This window comes from Acipenser ruthenus, chromosome 6, assembly GCF_902713425.1.
Source record: "Acipenser ruthenus chromosome 6, fAciRut3.2 maternal haplotype, whole genome shotgun sequence".
NCBI lineage: Eukaryota > Metazoa > Chordata > Actinopteri > Acipenseriformes > Acipenseridae > Acipenser > Acipenser ruthenus.
Genome location: NC_081194.1, coordinates 66,671,025 through 66,691,215, shown reverse-complemented (window position 1 = coordinate 66,691,215; position 20,191 = coordinate 66,671,025). Strand labels below are relative to the sequence as shown.

Sequence of the window (20,191 nt, the reverse complement as noted above, 5' to 3'; positions counted from 1 at the left end):
GATAAACAATAATGTGCCCTGAAGAAACCATTCCACTCATACATTGATTTAGTTTGTCTTCCTGCTTCATTGTTGAGATGCTAGCATTACCAAGACAAAAGCATTCTGTAATTTGACGCATTTGCAGTGGCTGATCTAACATTTCCAAGTACTATGAAAGCCAGAACCTTATTTGATATGGTCTATACTGTAATATTATTTAAATTACCTTGTTGCTGGAACTACATCTATTACAGGGGCTTTGATATATCTACATCAACTTAAATATATTAAGAAAATAGAATTTTATACCTTCATCTGTGCAGGAGAGAATGTACAGTAAATGGGCTGTATATTGAATCTATATATTGAATCTTTACTAAGAGCTGCATTGAATGGTGTCTTTTTTTGGAAGCATGTTTGAGTGATTGTTACCATAGGGGAAATGCATGGGTTCAACTCAATTTGCAAGTGTGAAGGGAGCTCTTAGGTTTTTGTAAACAGCTGTATTCTACAATTTTCTCCAATAAGCATTGCCTGTGTTGACCAGGAAAAAAAAAACACCCTGTCTCTGCCAATTTCTTTTTTTTGGGCATATCAGTTATTGGGCAGCTCACACTCAACCAGTTGTACACATGCTTCACTTTCCTGTTTTGTAGATCTGGGTTCAGATTTTCCAGTTCCCATAGTTTGTTGTCATTTAGAGCGCAAGCAAGTGAACAGATTTTGGCTGTCCATTAAAGATACAAATGCTTACTGCCTCCCCTAAAACGTGCATTAGATCAGTACTACTTAATTAAAATGAGGTGATTTACGAGCTGTTCATTGGTCGCTGGGAAAAGAGTTGTTTGTTCTCTTTTGGATCAGCTATTGAAAGAATAGTCTGCCAGACCTTGGCTTACACATACTGAAGCTAAAACACTTCCAGTGAGGTGGTTTACCTGCATACAGCTTACTAAAACTAATGCAAGCAAGGTTATATCCCAACCATTTAAATTAAACAACACTGTTTTTATTTCAGTTGGATACCACTGGTGAGAGTTGCCATTCCAATAGGCACTTGAGATGTATGATGTTCTACTGTATATAGAAAAATAAAGCTACTTTTGAGATTTGAAGGGAATGTCGGTGAGTAACAGTGGAAATGTTATTATGGTTGAGGTGATTTACAGTACCACTGCAGAAGAGCCCACTCCACAAATACTATCCGTGCTGTGCTCTGATGTGCAGGAGGTTAGTGATCTGGGTGTGTGCTGTCTCAGTGGTGGAATCGCCCGACTCCTTAATCCTCTTCTGCAATACACAACACAAAACAATAACAAACACAATGCTCCGTCCAAGAATCACTTCCAGCGCAAGGGGCCATACTCACGCAACTGCGTCCCCTTTGTACCACTAAACTCCTCCTTGCAATCAGCCCGTTGCCATGGTTTATCCAATCACTGCCTGACCCGTATCTGATCGCAATGGAGTAGTTTAGAGTACTTGCAGCTACACTCTTTCCCCAAGATGGCCGACATCTGGTTTCCTCCTACCGTTGAGTCCGCCAGTCAAGGGGAAAACTTACAACTAGCCTTACACAGCGTCTTTTCTAGTTGGGAGGGAGATTTACAGTTCAAATACCTTTGCTTATGGTCACAGAGTGTAACAGATATAGTAAGACTCTTGGTTTTACCATGTTAAAGTGTTGGTGAACACCTACTGGCTTGTATGTCATTCTCACTGCACCTCTATACCACCTCTGCATTAGAACACATTTAATTACGTATACACACATATAACACCTACAATAGCCAATGGTAATCTTGTTTTCTTGCATGGTGGTACCTTTTTTTCAGAATACCAAGGGGGAAGCAATATGTTTTTATAGGATTTCTAGTTTAATATAAGCAGCTTTGTTGCAATGGAGCACAAACTGTTCCACCACACTGCAATACATGACTGCCCATTGATAATCAGATATATTTTATGACTGGCAGAGCGCAATAAGCACAAGAGTAACATTCTTGGTATGCATTGTAAAGCTCAGCGCCATTTCAACATCACCAGAATCTCATTGAAATGGGGGTTCTGAATAGATAACAGCATAACTGCTTTACTTGCAATGGACCCTGGTCTGCTTATAAAAAAAATTAAACAAATCTTCTTGAAGAGTTCAAATGTCACCCTAAAGTAAGTTATGTAAGGGCATATTGAGAGATTATTATTTATTTCTTAGCAGACACCCTTATCCAGGGCAACTTACAATTGTAACAAGATATCACATTATTTTTTACATACAATTACATTATTTTTTACACATAATTACCCAGTTATAGAGGTGGGTTTTTTACTGGAGCAATCTAGGTAAAGTACCTTGCTCAAGGGTACAGCAGCAGTGTTCCCCATCTGGGATTGAACCCACGACCCTCCGGTCAAGAGTCCAGAGCCCTAACCACTACTCCACACTGCTTTCCAAGATCCGCAAGATGTTAGAAGAATACATTTCAGTGGGTTTAAGGTGCAACAGATATAGCATTAAATATGTTCTCTGTCAATTCTTATAGGTTGTGTGATGTAAGCGAGTGGTGTGGTGAATAAATAAACAGTCCCAAAACAATATGTCCCAATAATGTCCGTGTATTATTTAAATAAAAAAGAAAACCACCCCTCTACCAACTATGGTATCGGGGGGAACACGGCTGGCTTGCAGGCCAAACAAAACAAAACAAAACAAACGAACAGAAAGTATCCACAATAACCCCTAGCGTCCTGTGCACAAAAGTGTGCTCCTTAATCCACCGGGGGGATGTGCTGGTGTTGGTGAAGGGAAGGTAGTGCTCTGGTGATCTGGGCTGGCACTGTGGCTGCAGCCCCTCGCTCCTACTCCTCCTTTGAAACACACAACAAAACAACACGTAACAAAATAACAACGAACTCTGGCTGGTCGCTCACTTTTTCAGCGCAAGGGGAGGTACTGACGTAGCTGCTTCCCCTTTGTACTCACAAAACTCCTCCCTGCAATCAACCCGTCGCCATGGTTTCTCCAATAGAGGGCCGCCCCGCAACTGATTGCAATAGAGTCATTCCGAGCACTTGCAACTACGCACTCCGCCTTATATGGTCACCTACCATCAAGGCAGTCCATGTAGGAGGCAGCATACCACTTCCCTTACACAGCGTCCTTTCCGATCGGGAGGGAGATTTACAACATTGATCCTTTCTCTCTCTATCACAGTTGTCATGTCAACATGTTTTGTGAACACTTGCTCAAACCCCTGCCTTTCCTCATAATCCAGTGTTTAAAAATGCTGGGTTATCCATAATCTGCATTTTTATTTTTGTGTCAGTAAGTGCATAGCAGGTGCCGTTTGAAATGTACACAGTGTCTCTAAACAGGGTGCATGTCCATTCACACCAAACAGACCAATGGTTCCTAAATCCCCATCTAAATGTGAATGCTTTTGTTTTTCTTAAAGTATGATTACTTTTATTTATTTAAAATGTTTATATTAGCTCTGTTAGGTGTGACTTATTTCTGGCCATCATAATGTTGGTTATTACCGGGCAATATAATATAAGAAGTTGTGTTCCAATATTCAGAGATTCATTTCAAAATACTTCTGTACCCCTGTGATGGGTACCCCCGCCCTTGGGTGTATTTTTTATTTATTTTGTATGGTTTGGGTTATGTATCACGGGGGAGGTGTATGTGGAATAGTGGTGACAGGGAGGTAGTTCAAATCCTTCCTGTAAAAACATATGGGAATGTGGCTGGAGCCGTGAATTGAGTACATGATTAAGGCTCCAGCCACAGGTGTATAAATAGGGTGATAACGGGTGAGAAAGGGGTTGGTGTGTTCAGAGGCGGAACGTGAGTCGTGAGGAGGAGTAAAAGTAAATATGAACAATTGTTACACGTGCTGGTTATAAACCAGCACAATACTTGTTTGTTTGTTTTTGTCATCATGCCTTTTGCTTTGTGTCAGTGATTTGTGTTTATGTTCAACCTTTTTATTTAATAAAGAAACAAGCGTGTTTGTGTCTCGCACCGCACAGCAGTACTTTCCTGTTATGGTTTAATTTGTGGTCTGACGTCATCCACCCAAGCTATCTTGCCACACGTGGTGTCAGACCAGGATAACGGCGCCGCCAAGATGCAGGCCAGGACAGTACTGTGGATACATGGCAATGTCGGCATTGTTTAATGCAGTTATTACATTATTAAAAGTTTTGATAATTGTACGGTATGCACAATTTACAGGTAACCACTGAAGAAAAGCAACTTAATTCATTTACACTGCCCAGGTAACCACTGGTTTGAGCTAGCCAGCTGTGGTTTCACCTACACTAGGAAACGATAAAGACCTTCTCAGGGTACTTCCAAAGCTGTCTCCACTGATGCCCAAACAAAGCCTTGCTTTTACAGATTTTTAAAGACCTTCTCTGTGTCCTTACATGCTCTTAGTGTCCCATGGGCAAGCAAGTGACATCTTTGGAACCTAGTTCTGATTTTCATAAGACTAAGGGGATTTAGGTTGGCATTACTGAGATATTGGAAATTAACTCAAGCAATTGCCTGTGTCTGGATTTAGTGTGAATTGTTTGCTACAACTTGCAGCTGGCACCACTGGTGTGTGAGATTCGATTTGGGGCTTTACAGTGACACAAATTATACATGGAGCGGACCCCTCTATTTAACTATACTATACTCTCCTGTTTCGACATAATCCTACATCCTCTTGTGTTTCTGCATAAGTGCTGCTGTATCAGTTTTACTTCAACACAAGGATCAGCTGTGCATAATTATGAGTGCAGACCCCTCTGTAGGGCAAGAGAACTAAATAGCCACACTGACACCACGAGTAGTTTATGCACTAGGCTACTTTCACCATGTGGAAAACTAGCTTGAGTTTGCTCCAGGTGTTTGGAAGGTTAGTGCACGCACACATCCTGCATCCTAACTTTGAACCTGCATATACATTTCTTAATTTCAACTACAAAATGTATCTGTTTTTTTATTTTTTATTCCTTGGATAAAGGTGTCTGCTAAATACATAAATAATAATTCCTGTTGAAATTCTTTTTTTGTGATTGAATAATGTCTGTATTAAAAAAAAAAAAAAAAGTCCTTATCACATATAAATCTAGTCTTAGGATGCTTGCCCTGCACCCCCGTTGTTGTCAAGATAAGTATTTGGTTGTAGCAAAGTAAGAATAGGTTGCGCAACAGTAATTTATATTCGAGAATTGGGGAATTTACGCTGCCCCTTTATACTCTTGTTTCACAGTTGTGGCTGTTACAAAGGGAAAGCACTGGTTTTAAGACTATAGTAAGTTAACTTGCCATCAATGACTTTATATTCTAAAATGATTCAGGCCTGCAAGCATAATGCATAGCTTTCGAATTAAGGTGAGAAAAAACAGTAGCTATGGAATTATGTGTGCTCAGGATATGCAAATTTCAGCATTACAAGAGCCAAACAAATCATGTGAAAGTCTACATTCACAGTTTTTTTAAAAGTCAGGAGAGAGGGAGGGTTGTTATTCACCGCAGGAGGACGTCCCAGTAATTCATGAGCCCCGATAAGGGGTGAATGTCCAAATAAACCATTCTCATAAAGGGGAATAAAAACGTATACCACAAACTGTCATTCTGTATTCTGTTTATACCACAAGCATGTATTTCAAATACAATGTGTAAATGTTTTTGCATTAAATCAATGAATTATAGGATTATTTTACCTGGTAGATCTTTACCTTCCCTGTCAACAGACTAGGGGGAATGGGGTGGGGAATGTTCCCTGGGGCGCCCTGGTAGATGCTGTTTCCGCCTCCTCAGCCTTGGGAAGAAGGGCTCGTACTAATTCACTGCGAGGTCTAATGATCTCTTGTTCTCAGGAGAACATTGACCCACTTTAGTACAGAATAATTAGCTTCTGAGCTAATCATTTGCTTCTATCAAGCAGACATAAGTGTACAGGGAAAACATTATTTACAAACAGCTATACATTTCATGTCACTGTTTTTGCTGTTTTGAACACTTCTAAGAATTGCAGGCATCAGTGCAATATGGTAGGCAAACTTTAAAGGTGAACACCAAGGCATTTGACTCTCTATATTAATGATCTAGGAACTAACTTGGATGATACTAATACTAGCATGCATCTCTATGCTGATGATTCTATTCGTATTTGGCAGGACACTCCATACAGGAGGTCGAAAGGGATCTGCAGACTGCATTTGACATTGTACAAAAAAAGAAACATGATAGATTGTTACGTAATGTGTCTAAGATGCCTGTCTGTTATTCTGTTCAATAGAAAGCAGTATAAAAATCCATATTGGACTGAAAGGTGAGATAATAAAGAAAGTTCTTTATTATAAATACCTAGACATATGGATTGATGAGCATCTTACACTTAATCATCATATTAACAAACTGATTTCAAAGGGAAGACCTAAATTAGGATTCCTTTTCTCAGTCTAGCAGATCAAAATTGGTGACTACTACTATTCTCCCTGTCTTTAATTTATGGTGATTTACATTTACCAGTTTACTTCTGCTCAGTCTTTACATAAACTAGGCGTATTTTGTTTGGGTACAATGTTATTTACAAGGGGGTCCTGTTTGTTGACAGGAACCCCTTGTAAATGAGATCTAGGTCTCAATGGGTTAAATTCCTGTATAAATAAATAAATTAAAAACAAAATAATGCTACCACATGAGATACTTTTCTTATGCTTACAATAACATTCACCGCGGCTGCATAACTAATCACAAGCCTAGCTGCCACTGGGAATGATTTATATTAGGCTGGCTGGCAGAGAGATGGATATTGGTACAACCTGCAGTACTGCACAGATACAAGCAGGAAGTCAAATGAATTCTCATTATTTTGGTTGTTAACTCTTTCAGTCCTAAATATTCTATACTGAAAAATGGATAATATGCGTAGATCCACAAGAGTATATTAGATTAGTCTCCTGTTTTTCAGTGAACTTGCCTTTCCTTTACTGCTAGAGCAATATTTTACTGCTTTGTTGATAATGTTTATACATCAAGATGTGTGGGGATTCCTTGCAGCTTATTCATTCTGAATTGTTTCTTATTGCAGTGCATCATGGAACTTCAGTGTCAGTTTAAAAACAAATGTCTACATACTGTACATCTTGAAGACAACATTCTGCACAATATCAGGGAAATACTGTGGCTGAAAACTGTGGGTATTATACAGTATCATGTTGAGAGTTTGCATTTATTCCTGTTTTCTAATAAAGAAATGAGGATTAAAAACTCCCAACAAACATGGCAAAAAAAAAAAAACACCTCTGGTTAGCGGTTACCCTAAGACAAGTTAAGATTGTCCACTTGTCTAATATGAACTAAGCTGAGTAAGTATCTTGTTCACCAGTGGTGAGCTTCCATTTTGCAGCAGTTATCTGAATGTCACTCTCTTTGCTGTAACACAAAATATGTATGTATACATAACAACAACTACAAAAACAGTTAATACTCTTAAACTCACACTAACAATAGTGCCAATAAGCATTCTTTGGGAGATATCATGTAGAGAGAGCTGAGACATTTGTAAGAACTTGTTGATCTCCTGACGGGAGGCCTCTCACTCAGATGTTATGTTTTAACTTTTGATTCTAGAGACCACATTTGATTTTGTTTTCTTATCCCCAAGCCTACAGCTATGGCAAAAGGTTTTGCATCACCCTGTAGAACTGACTAATTCATAAAGTCAAATGAAACCTGCTGAATAGTCTTTCATTAACATATTGAATTGCATACCGCTTTATAGTTTTCCCAGATACTGTAAAGCCATAATTATTTGCGACCAAATTACCTGGCGAATCACTCCCATAAAACCTTTTTTGCTCTAAGAAATGTTGGCGACCTGTTGCAATTTACAAAGTATGTATTGTTAGTGAAATGTGATATTCGTACCAGAAATATTTGTGTTTTTTTTTTTTTTTCATACGTGAAAAACGCATAATAAAAGGCTCGCAAACATTTATGGCTTTACAGTACTTCACGAAAAACTCACTAACAACAATTAAAAAATGTGGCATTTTGAAATTCAACATTAAATATTGTACTACTATTAGGATTTCCGGTAGACTTCTGAGATATCAGTTTGCAGCTTCTTTGATTACATGATGTTAAAAAAAAAAAAAAAAACTTAAATTATGTTCATGTTTGTTTTTTTTGTTTTTTTTTACTAAATTATAGTCCAGCAGTTAAGTTAAATTTTTTTTTAGATAAGTTGCCCATGTAACCTTGTTTTTTCAGGTTGTGTAATTTCTCTTCTGTTTATCTTTTGCATACTCTATTTTATTGCCTCCTACATAACACCTGCAAAGGCCAAGTATATTTAACAGCTATGGCAAAAATATCCTGTTACTTAGTGTCTGAACAAAAGTATTGAATGCTGTTAAGTCTTAATCTTACTGTGGGGGTGTGTGTGTGTCTTATTTTTCCTGGTTTCACAATGTTATGGGTTTTTTTTCTCCTCTTCCACCTTTTAGGATTTTTTTTATTTTATTTGTTTGCTTTAATTATGAAACGTGTTGATTCCAGTTTTGTTTCTATTGTTTGTTGCTTGCATTTAGTCCGTAACTTTCTTTTCTTTTATGTTATGTTAATCAAATACTGAGCCTGCTTATGTCATGTAATAAGATACAATGCAGTTGTTGATGTGGGAGGTGTGTGTGTGTGTGTGTGTGTGTGTGTGTGTGTGTTTTTTTTATCTTTCATTAAAAATAAAAAAAAAATCTCTTGATCGGAACGTGGCAATGTCTGTCTTTTCTGTTCTACAGAAATGTTGAAGGAGCTGAACCAGCAGCGCAGAGCGAAAGAGTTTACAGACCTGAAAATTATTGTTGAAGGCAAAGAGTTTGAAGTCCACCAAAATGTTCTAGCTTCCTGCAGTTTGTATTTCAAGGACCTGGTTAAAAGGTTTGCCTTCCTCCCAGCTGTTGATCTGGTCTGTTCTTTCGTAGGGCGCATTTGTGTCGCTTTCTCCCCCCCTCTTTTGCAGGTGTGTGAAGACTGAGTCTCCTGTCACAGAGCCAGTAGCCATCCCTTCTACCACTCAAATGAATGCATTTCTAAATGGAACAAATCCACCCTTGTCTTACCTTTTCACCTCCGTAGAATAAGTTAATGGGTTTCCATACTTGCTGAAGAGATGTTCCATGACTGGGGATCTATGTACAGTACATACAGTAGGAGACTTGAGACACTCGTATTTTGCAAATTTTTGTTCACATTTTCTTGTATTACTATAGGATTCTGTGTCAAAAGCGATAGGGAGGCTAATATATATATTTATTTATTTATTTATTTATTTATTTATTTATTTATAATTGAATATTAGGTTTAAAGGAAATGTTTCTTGTCCGCATTTAACACTTTCCCCAACCTGTAACTGTTGTAATAAAGGCTGATTAAAGTTCCAAGACAGAAGTTGCTTTACAGTCTGTTTTGTAGAGCTTACTGTTGCAGGTTCATTTAAGTTGCTACACTGCAACATCAAAACTAGTAAACGGGAAAGTGTTAACATTGGAAAAGAGTACATGCAAAAAGTAGCTATTGTACTTTGATGTGCACTAATGGATTCATAGCATTGCAGGTCATATAATATGTTATTCTGCCTGTATTTCTTCAGGACACTATTCAGTGTTGAGTTTTAACTCAGATTTTTCATTCTTTGCAGTTCCCAATGTTTTTCTTGTTTGTTTGTTTGTTTGTTTGTTTGTTTGTTTAAATAATTTCCCTCCCCCATTACATTTATAATTAACAAATGAGAATATGTATCTTTTTGTTTGTTTGTTTGTAGTCCCCCGATGGCATAAGAAAAACCCTTTAGATCACATCAATATTCTTTATATCGTGTACTGCCTATTAGATTAAAACAAAAGTACTAACTGATTTTTTTTTCTTGCTTCATATCATTACAACCTTATTCTGTAGCATGCAGTTATTCTGTTTTCAGTTTTTTTTTTTTGTCTTTCTGTTCGTTAGCTTATGAAACACAACAAGACCATTTTCCTTGCAGTCTATTTCTGAACAGGACTTGAGCATTGACCACAGTTCAAAGATGTCCCCCCACTTGCCTGCCTGTATCCAAACTAACCTGTGTCTAAATGCATTTTGTCCACAGGATGTCACTTAGAACAGGAACACAAGCTGAGTGGTTTTCAGCACAATTCACAGCAACTGCTGAACCAACTGTAATGTATGTTTCTTGAGACCTTTCTTCTGGATTTAGGCTTGGGTGCCAGAGCTAGAGGTAGTACAGTGGAAAACCATACATTTTATAATTGCTTTTCATACTGTGTAACTCTGTAACAGACAGCTGTTAGATATTACTGAGTTGTTGTTGTTGTTGTTTTTTTCTTTTCTTTCTAAAAACAAAAAATGTTCACCTCAAAACATCCCAAAACAAATTACAATTTGGTCATAAAAAAAGGCCAAAGTTTTTTTTTTGTTTTTTTTTTAAGAATGATTCTCTTTTTTGAAAAACAGGGTTGGGAGTTCAGTTAATTTCCCAGTGATGAGGCCCTTATCATTAGTGCAAGTAGTCAGATGAAAAGGTATTATTAAATAGCAACCTGTTATTATTGAAACCACAATTCTACTCAGAATGATTTCAGTAAAAGTGTCCTACTTAGTATGTCATATTCAAATAGTTGTGGTGCCTGGAATGCACCTTATTTAATGAGGAGGTCAACTGTCAGGGGTTTTTATATCCCACCATCTAGTTCTTCCTTGTGCCACTTGTCTCAGATGACAAAATACATGAACATTTCTTTTTATCTTATTGCATCAGTTATTCCACTGTTCTAGCTGTTCCCAAATCAGGCAGCAAATCAAATATTCTTTGTCTTTATCGCCTTGGAATAGCAGGTAAGACCCTCTTTTAGAACAATTTTTGTGTTATGTTGGTCCCTTGTTTTCTAATCAGGCCATTGTTAGCCTATCCTATGAAGTATATCCTATATTGTTAATATTTATGACAGGAAAAACAGTCAAATGAAATTCACCAGTAGCTTAGTTCTGTAGAAGACACATTTGACATGCAGAAGAAATGTTCTCTTTGATCAAATATTTAGCGAATAGAAGATTGAAATTGGTTTTAACGTATCAAAACAAAAGTTATTATTTCTGTTGAAGTCATTGTTGGCTACGTTCAGTTGGAAAAGACCAAGTGCACTACATTAAAATCCATTGTTTCCTTCAATGATATCACTGCTCGTTCTTACAGCTCCTGTGATAAATAGTCTTGACGTTGCCTTAATAAGCTGTTTAGCCCTGCAGTCCTCAGGGAGAGCAATATAATTCACATTGCTATATTTGGCCAAGTGTTGGTGTTATGTAGTTTAAGTCCAGCTGTCGGCTCCTGGAAACTGATTACAGATGTTGAGCATATATTTAGAGTGAGCAAAAAAAATGAACCGTATAACTGCCAAGCAATAGTAAATGTGGATCAGGAGCTCACATTGAATAAATGCAAAGTCTCTCTGCGATTTAGGCCTGCAGCAATATCACACTTGGCCCACCAAGGGTGCACCTACATGCCTGGATCGAACAAGATTGGTTGCTGCATGTTGAGGGCCTGTAACCTCATTCTGTCCTGCATGCTAGGGTCTGTCAACCAATTCCTCTGTGAATCAATGGGAGGCATGAGGATCAATTGAAAAGGTTGCAATTAAAAAAAAGTCGTATAAAAAATGTTGCTCTCCTGAAGTCCAGCTGTGAAAGTATATTTAAATGTGAACCTTCTTGAACCATCTTGCAAGTTTCAGTCCTTGATGCTTTAGTTTTCAAATGAAGTATAGTGAAAATAAATTAATTCGGAAGAAATAACAGGCTTAAGTAAGCATGTCAACATTTTTTGGAAACATGACACATCATATGATAGAATCGTAGTTCTTTACAGGTTTGTTAAATAGTCTTTGCTGCTACGTTTGTAAGTGGCGTAATGGAGTTAACGATAGTAAATTCAGGTAAACTTAAAGACTCAATTTGCAGTAATATGTTGATTTAAAAAAATAGTAAAATAACCAAATAGCTGAAGAATATGTGTATCTGTGCGCTATATTCATTTCCTTGATCCGTGTGTGTGTGTGTGTGCTGTTTCTAATGTGATTTAAAGTAAGCACTCCAAGGCCAGGGATGTTTTGCCTCACATCACTTGGCCCGATAATCAGCTCAGTTTCTTTGTTTTATTTTATAAGCTTATAATCGTTACGATTAGTCATATTGATCTGACAGGGTAGCTCAGAGAGGCAACATTTACTGTGCCTCTGAAAAACAAAGGAAAACAATGAGATTGCTAATTACAGTAGTGAGAAGAAGCCATCTGTTCTCTTCAAACAGGACCCTGTCATGCAGGTACTGTCTGTCTCGGAAGCAAACACCAATCGCAGTTAAAGAGAAAAATATTGTATTTAATCTAATCTTATTTATGATCTTGCCTTTTAACAGAAAAATTATCTAATTCTTATGTTAGTATTGGATCTGATGCGGTCTGTTTTAATTTTTTCCTTGGTCAGTAGCAGCATATGATGTGTTAATTCAGTAAGTGGTCTTGGATTCCCTCTAGCTTTAAAACCAGCACTGAAAATATATTATTTAGCCTTAAAAAAAAAAAAGCAAAGATTTTCTGTTCTTTTTTTTTTCTTTTTTTCTCTTATAGCAAAGATTTTCTGTTTTTTCTTTTTTTCTCTTATCTCCCAATAAACATGAAGTTGCTCCCGCTAAGCTAAATGTAAATTAGCATTTAGTTACGTTCTGCTGTTCACAGCAAGATTGAGAGTATGCCAACATGCAACATGTCACATGCCCAAACAAAAACTATAACTTTAAGGGTAAAGTTTCTAAAAACAGTACTTTTCATTTTCAATTGTTTTAAATGTGTGTGTATATATATATATATATATATATATATATATATATATATATATATATATATACTTCTGTAATTTCCCCAACAAACCTGTAATAAAAAGATAACTAGTAACAGCACCGATATCGCAGCAGACAGATACTGTATCTCTTGTTCACGATGCTTCATTGAGCCGTCAGCAGTTCTGAAAGCAGGCTGGTGTGTCTGATTTACAAAAGCCGTCATTGTGTGACGCTACTGTACAAGGAGTTTTAATAAGTAGTGTAAAGGAAACTTAACAGATTGCAACCACTGTGTAACTACAACTACATTTAGTGCAGCTGACTCTTGTGCTTGCCCCCCACAAAGTCTTAAGCCTCAAGCCTCTTCCATGCCAGAGGCCCTTGATAAACATTCCCTTGAATAATCCAGCTGCTGGATACTCTGAACCAGCAGAGGTTTGCTTCTAATATTGTCTTGGACCCCCTACTACTTGTGTCTCGCTCACTGTCATCTGCTGTAAACAGATTACATTATACAGGAAGCTACAGTACTTAAGTTATTTCATGAGATCTTAAGTCATTCGGTCTTAATCATTTTTGTTTCAGGATTAAATTACTCCTCGGAATTAGGCTGACAAAATATTACAGTTTACATATTTAACCCTTTAACTTACTAAAATGTTTTTTGTTTTTTTTTCTTCGTGATTTTCAAATATTAGACTCCAAACGACTGTAAAACCTGTAGAAACAGCCACCTGAACAAACTGTGACTATTGCCTTTAGTGCACGTGGTCCCCATTCTTTGCAACACCCTGATCAAATTGTGCAATTGCTATATTCCCTTAAATCATAATGTATTACCAAAGCATTGAGGCTTAGGCATACTTATGTCTTACAATGCATGGTTAAGCCAATTTTTATTTTAATGGCTCATGAAATTGCTAAATGCTATTTAGCATTGACATGAACCAGGAGGAAACATTTTTTTTTCAGTTTAACATAAAATCAAAGGTACTGTACTTTGTACAATGTTGCCAGTGTTTGAAAATTCCAAGTTCTGTTTCTGTGATGGAAACAGATGAACACATGGGCTACAGTTTGTGCCATGCGCTTGATAACATTACACAACTGTGCCAAAATACAAAGAAACATTCATTGAAATCAGAACCATACCCAACCTGTATTTTGTTCCATTCAGTCTATTTATTGAAAGAATGTGTGTACACCAGTGAGGCACCAAACACCCTCCATGACTCTTTAATGCAATCCCAGTGTGTGCAATTCATTACTGTAGCTTGTTTTAAGAGCAGGTAGACTTCTTCTCCTTAGCTTTTTTATGTCTGCAATTATTCTGAATATTTCTTAATAAACTTTGACCTGAGTTCAGGAGCTGCTTTTCAGTTGTAGTTGCCAGCTATAGCTACATGTAACAGGCTAGATCAGCTATTGTTCTGACTCTTTAGCTCAAGTTTTTGCTTGCAATACACAGCAGATGGTGATTGCCCTTACTAATATAAAGACACTTTTGCTGTGCGTTGCATACTGTATGCCAATGGCAGGCATCTGGAACTGAAGAGCAGCTTTGAGTTGTCCCATAGAGTTGTCTAGATACTGGTTTTGCATTATCCTGCTGTAACAATATTAAGAATTGCACATGTATACCCGTAGTTCTGAGGAATAAGAGCAGGTAAGATAATGTCAGTTCCCCATTTTATTTTCTTGTAGATTGTGTGTTTATATATATATATATATATATATATATATATATATATATATATATATATATATATATATATATATATATATATATATATATAATTAGTTGCTCTATATATTTCTTGCCAATGAATGTGAGCATATGAGTGAGTTAAATTGGATTATATGACATTGTTTTCTGTAATGTCGAATGTTATTGTCTAAATTCCTTAACCTACTTTTGTATACCCCTATCGAATCTGGCAATTTAATTTTGCCCTCTGGATGTAAACATGCAGTGCCACTTAATGTATGGACATTATAGCTCTTCATCTGACAGTCAATATTTAAAATAAAACTTTATAACCTAAAGTGTCTATCATATAATATCCTCATATAATCACAATCAGTGTTCTGCGTTATTTCTTTAGTTCATTGTTGCTTCTGCCAAGATCATTATTTTCCACATTCACTTAAAATTAACAAAAAGGCTGATTGCAAAGGAACCCATAGGTAAAGTGAGCCTGTGCAACACTAATATGCTTCCCCATCACAATTGGACGAATACTTTTTTCATAAGTAACATTTGCTAGAATAGTTTGTAAATATGGCACATAGTGATTTAAAGCAGACACAGCCACAAGCATACATTGCACACGTAATATACTATACTGTATTTTACTTGTATGAAGTTGAATATTAAGAGAATGCAGATTTAAAAGTATACATTTAAGCTAAACTTAATTTGAGCATTTGCAGTAATCATCTGACTTCTTCGTGTATTTACTACAAAATAACCCCTTTATATCCTTTTTAGCAGTATCTTTCAGGCCTTTCTTTAATGTTCTAGGCAGCCTAGTGGTTTTGGGCTAATGACTGGATGCGTCTACAGATTATCAGATTCATATTCCAACTGGTCAAATGGACCCAACCAGCATCTCTAACTATAGGATTTTGTCTTTTTGCACATGGATATAAAAGGCATTTTATATGTTTCAAGATGAGAAGTGTGCTTATCAATTATCCTTAAAAGAGAGATTGTCTTGTACATTTTTGTAATTTTGTTTAATTATTAATTTGGCTGAATCTTTTGATTCTACCTGTTTTTGTCAGTCAAATTAGAACAGTGGTGTATGGAAAAATATATATAGCTATAAGAAAGACAACAATTGATTCGCTACTGTTTGCTTGGTTTCACCCTGAATGGGAATAGTGATTCTTGTTTGAGCTTACTTACTAAACACCGGCTTACCTTTCTTGTTATCACAATTTACGAATATTACGATTAATAATAAACTCTCAGTTTGTTTTTCAGGCGTAACATTTTTGCTTTTACAGACACCCACAAGAAACTCACCATCATCAGTACTGTATCTGTTCCTTCTTTATCAGTCTGAGCAATAACTAATGTCTCGGTTCAAATGCAGGCAATGGTGATGTTTGCAGCTGGTGTGTTTTATTCAGGGAGCTCTCAGTTTAAGAGAGCCTAGGCCACAGTCATGGAACTCCTGAAGGATGGCTGCTGGCTTCCTGTGGCAGAATTAATTCTCTTCCCCCTCTCTGCTCTAACCATTTTGTCTGTCTATCCTGTCTGTATTCAGTTTACAAAGCAATACCATTAAGGGCTTTCTAATATATGCTGAGAAGGGGACACTACTTTTTGAAAACCTAATTACTGTACCAAATCACTTCAATCTAAGAGGAGAATCAAGATAACAACATTGCGTTATAAAATATATTTAGATTATAATACTGGCTATAAGATCAAATCATTCTTTGTTTACAGCCAAATTATTAACAAAGGTTACCAGTAATATTATCCATAATGTGTTATACTGCTTTAGAGGCAGCTGGTCTTCAGGTGACTTGGTGCACTTCTTCTAGAAATGTCACTTATGTTAGGGCATTTGTAGATTTATTTTCATCACTGTGATTCATTTGAAAGAAATGTGACTACATAATCGGTGGAATTCAGTCTCTTCAAAATTGCATTTTAAATTGACTGAGTGGCAGTATTGATGATTACATTAGATTAGATAACACGCGGCATTACTAGTAGCCAAAGTATTTATGTCCAGATTTAAAAACCGTAGACATGAAAACCTTGATATTCCTCTTGAGAGCTCATAATCTTCAAAAAGGTATTGTGTCCCCTTTAAAAAGCTACTCCCATTTTCCTTTCATTAATGTTGGCTCATTCATTATTATTTGCAACCTTTCTTTCTCTGTTTTTTTTTGGTTTTTTTGCATGACACTGCACAATAGCAGTAAGTGGATTTCGTATGCTGTGCTTTAGAGAACCTTCTCTTTCAGATGCAGTCTAAATAAATAATACAATTTTAGTCCATAATACGAAGAAAAATCATAAAGACAATTATTTTTCTTTGCTCTTGCATATGGAATAAAATCTGTCAACGAGAGCGCATGTCCCTCTAACCGTGTGTCTGCTGTTGATAGGTCGTCCAGTGAGAGTCGGAACGGTGAGAAGTTAGAGCTGACCATGGCCAACATAGACGCTGACGTTCTGGAACTTCTGCTGGAGTTTGTTTACACAGGCTCCCTGATCATAGACTCGGCCAACGCCAAAACTCTGCTGGAAGCAGCCAACAAATTTCAGTTCAATACTTTCTGCAAAGTCTGTGTGTCTTTCTTAGGTATGTTCGTGATTGGGATCAAAAATCCTCTCTTGCTTTATTTGTTTGGTACATATAATGGCATATAATAATACTGGTAAAAAAATAATAGTCAATTAAAATGGATACTTACATATAGGAACCTGGATCAGCTTAGTTGACATTCTCACTTTAAACCACCAAAAAATGATATAGAGTGAAGATTTCTGCTTATGACAGGCTGCACTAAAAGTGATTAATACATCTTTAAATACATTTGTGTCAAAAACAAATGTATCCATGTTGAACATGTCAGTGATGAATAGATTTTTAATAATCTTAAAGATTTGTGGATTCATTATCATTTTTTTTTTTTTTAATAACCAGATACTGTTTCCCATAATAATAATAATACGGTAATGTATAATGTATGATATATTGCATTGCTGTAACTTGTTGCTTAGGATCTTACTGCATGCTTGTAACCTTAATTAGTTACACATTCTAAACCTAGCAGCTGTTTTTCTTGCAAACCTAATGTGTTAAGTACCAGAAGATGATTAGAATGATTGGCATACCTGGGCTGTCCTTGAATCCTTAAGATAAACCTAAGCAATAAGGGGAACAAATCTGGGTAAGTCATTATTGTGAAGTGGTATTATGCTGGGCAGTATTCAGAAAATGATTGACAATGTGCGGATAAATGCTGAAAAGAACTAACATTATTTGAGATTTCCTTTTGGGTTCCATACTAGTGACCACAGTTATGCTGTTTTCATTACTTAATAGATTTCAGACATTCCATACGCTCTGTGAACCAAAGCTGCCAAACCAGTCTGAATGAGATTTGAAAACAGTAGCCTTAGGTATGTCTGTTCTGGGATGTCTGCACAAAACAGCTACCACATTTAAAAAATGCATAAACTAAGATTGGATCGCAATATGTCACACTAATCAAACTTGGAACCAGAATATGTACACTTTGATAATATAAACAATAAAATCAATGCAGCTGCTAAAATCCCAGATGTGCCCTATCCTAGATAGATCTGTTTTCTAAAGAGAACAATTCATCCAGTGAGTTTGAATGATCGTTTTGGTTCAACTGTAGTACCTGGTTGGGACTAGAATCCCCCACATTGTTTTGCTAACTGACTTGCACAATAAATTCAAATTAAAATAGAAATATTGAACGCAGTGAATTTGTGAAGGGTCCTTGCACAGTAAAGTACACTGTAGCACTTGGGCAATTTACTGTCAACATGACCTAACCATGAAATCAACTGAATTTGTGAATTTATCTTATTGTGAAATAACAAGGGAGCACTTAATAGAACGCTTATACTGCCCTGCTTTCTGTGTTCCAACAGAACTATGTGCTGTCGTCCTTTTCTTTCAGAAAAACAGTTGACTGCCAGTAACTGCCTGGGAGTGTTAGCCATGGCCGAGGCGATGCAGTGCACTGAACTGCACAACATGGCCAAAGCCTTTGCCCTGCAGAACTTTCCCGAAGTCGCAAGCCAGGAAGAGATCCTCGGTATCTCCAAGGAGGATTTCATCAGCTACATGTCAAATGACAGCCTCAACACCAAAGCAGAGGAGCTGGTGTATGAAACAGTGATAAAATGGATTAAGAAAGATCCTGTAAACAGAGTTCAGGTGAGGCAGTTTTATGTGATGCACTGTGCACAACTTTGGGAAGGGTCTTTAGATAGAAGAAAAAGAAAACATTTGGTTGATATTAACATTTCTGGAGATGGAAGTGACACGTCTTAAAAGTTTAAAATGTTTGTTAGATTCTGAATGCCGCTGAAAGTAATTTTGTTGAGTGCATTTGTACAGTGTGTAGCCAAACTCTGACCCTGTTTCCTGGGCACCCACTGCCTAATAATGTAGTTAGGACATTTCCTGTAGCTTGCTTGGAGTAGAATAGATTTGTAGGAGGCAGGTGGACAAATGGTTAATACAAATGGATACAGTGTGTCTTGCATGCAGCCACAAATGTGATTTTATGTGACTGGAAGCTTCTGCAGCCCCTCTCTTAATAAACTTCCAGTGGTGTTGGTAATGATCTCTGCTATGCAACTTTCATTTGCTGTTGTAATGGTCTCTTATACCTCAACTGCTTCCCTTTACTCTACCTTCTGTTGGCTGATAAAGTGTAACATGCATCCCCCAAAAGTGTTGGTGGCCATACTTGTGTCGGCACCAGTTCTTGTGTTTACCATAACTTACCAAGTTACTAAATAAAAGTGATACTTTTCTCAAAAGGATCCAGACTAGTTAATTCTATCAATCATTTAATCTAGGGGGGTTATATCAGACGTAAACCTAACAATCAATCACAGGAATGATTTACAGTACAATTACTGTAACAGCATGTGGTTAATTGGTTTTTTTTGTAATAATATCTCAAAAGAATATATTGTACACAAACACAATATTGAAGCTATTCAATGTTTGTTTGTTTATTTATTTATTTATTTATTATTTTCTGGAATTGAAAGCTCTGATTGATTAGTTTTGGGAAATGATCAATAGGAAGACTATTAACACCAACTGTCTTACTACCTGCATGTAACAATCATGGGAAATGTCACTGTGGAATGAGTTATGACTAGGAAAACAAGCTGTCAATAAAGATTAGTGCAGTGACCTATTGCTCTCTGACCCGGGCTGGAATGCAGCCAGAAACATGCTGCAAGCAAATCAATTGGGAATGTGTTTTCATTCCTGGGAATATACCTTGTTTCTGTCTCAATAGTGTACAGTACCTATTTTTCTCACCATAAATTCGATTCTTGTTAGAATTGTTCATTGAATTGAAACACCCCTGATATTTTTATATTGCAGCATAAAATCAGTCATACAACAACAAAAAGATGTCCAGGTTTTGAAAAGGGCGTTCAATATGCAAGAGCCAAGAAAAACCTCAAAAGGGTCTGAATGTTTCTGCAGTAGACATTTTCCTCCTATATTTTTTTGATTAGACAGTTGGCTGAATAAAACCAACTAGACATTT

General features: G+C 36.8%; 1 protein-coding gene across 4 annotated transcripts in view; it reads left to right on the top strand.

Annotated features, from left to right (window-relative positions):
* Positions 1–20,191, top strand: part of LOC117411120 (kelch-like protein 29) — a 151,667-nt gene that overhangs the window by 110,807 nt on the left and 20,669 nt on the right. For all 4 annotated transcript variants that reach the window (XM_034921645.2, XM_059025710.1, XM_059025712.1 and 1 more), the window contains 3 exons: positions 8,788–8,926; positions 17,015–17,211; positions 18,569–18,828. In XM_034921645.2, the coding sequence (XP_034777536.2) occupies positions 8,788–8,926; positions 17,015–17,211; positions 18,569–18,828 (596 nt within the window). The remainder of the gene's footprint in view (positions 1–8,787; positions 8,927–17,014; positions 17,212–18,568; positions 18,829–20,191) is intronic.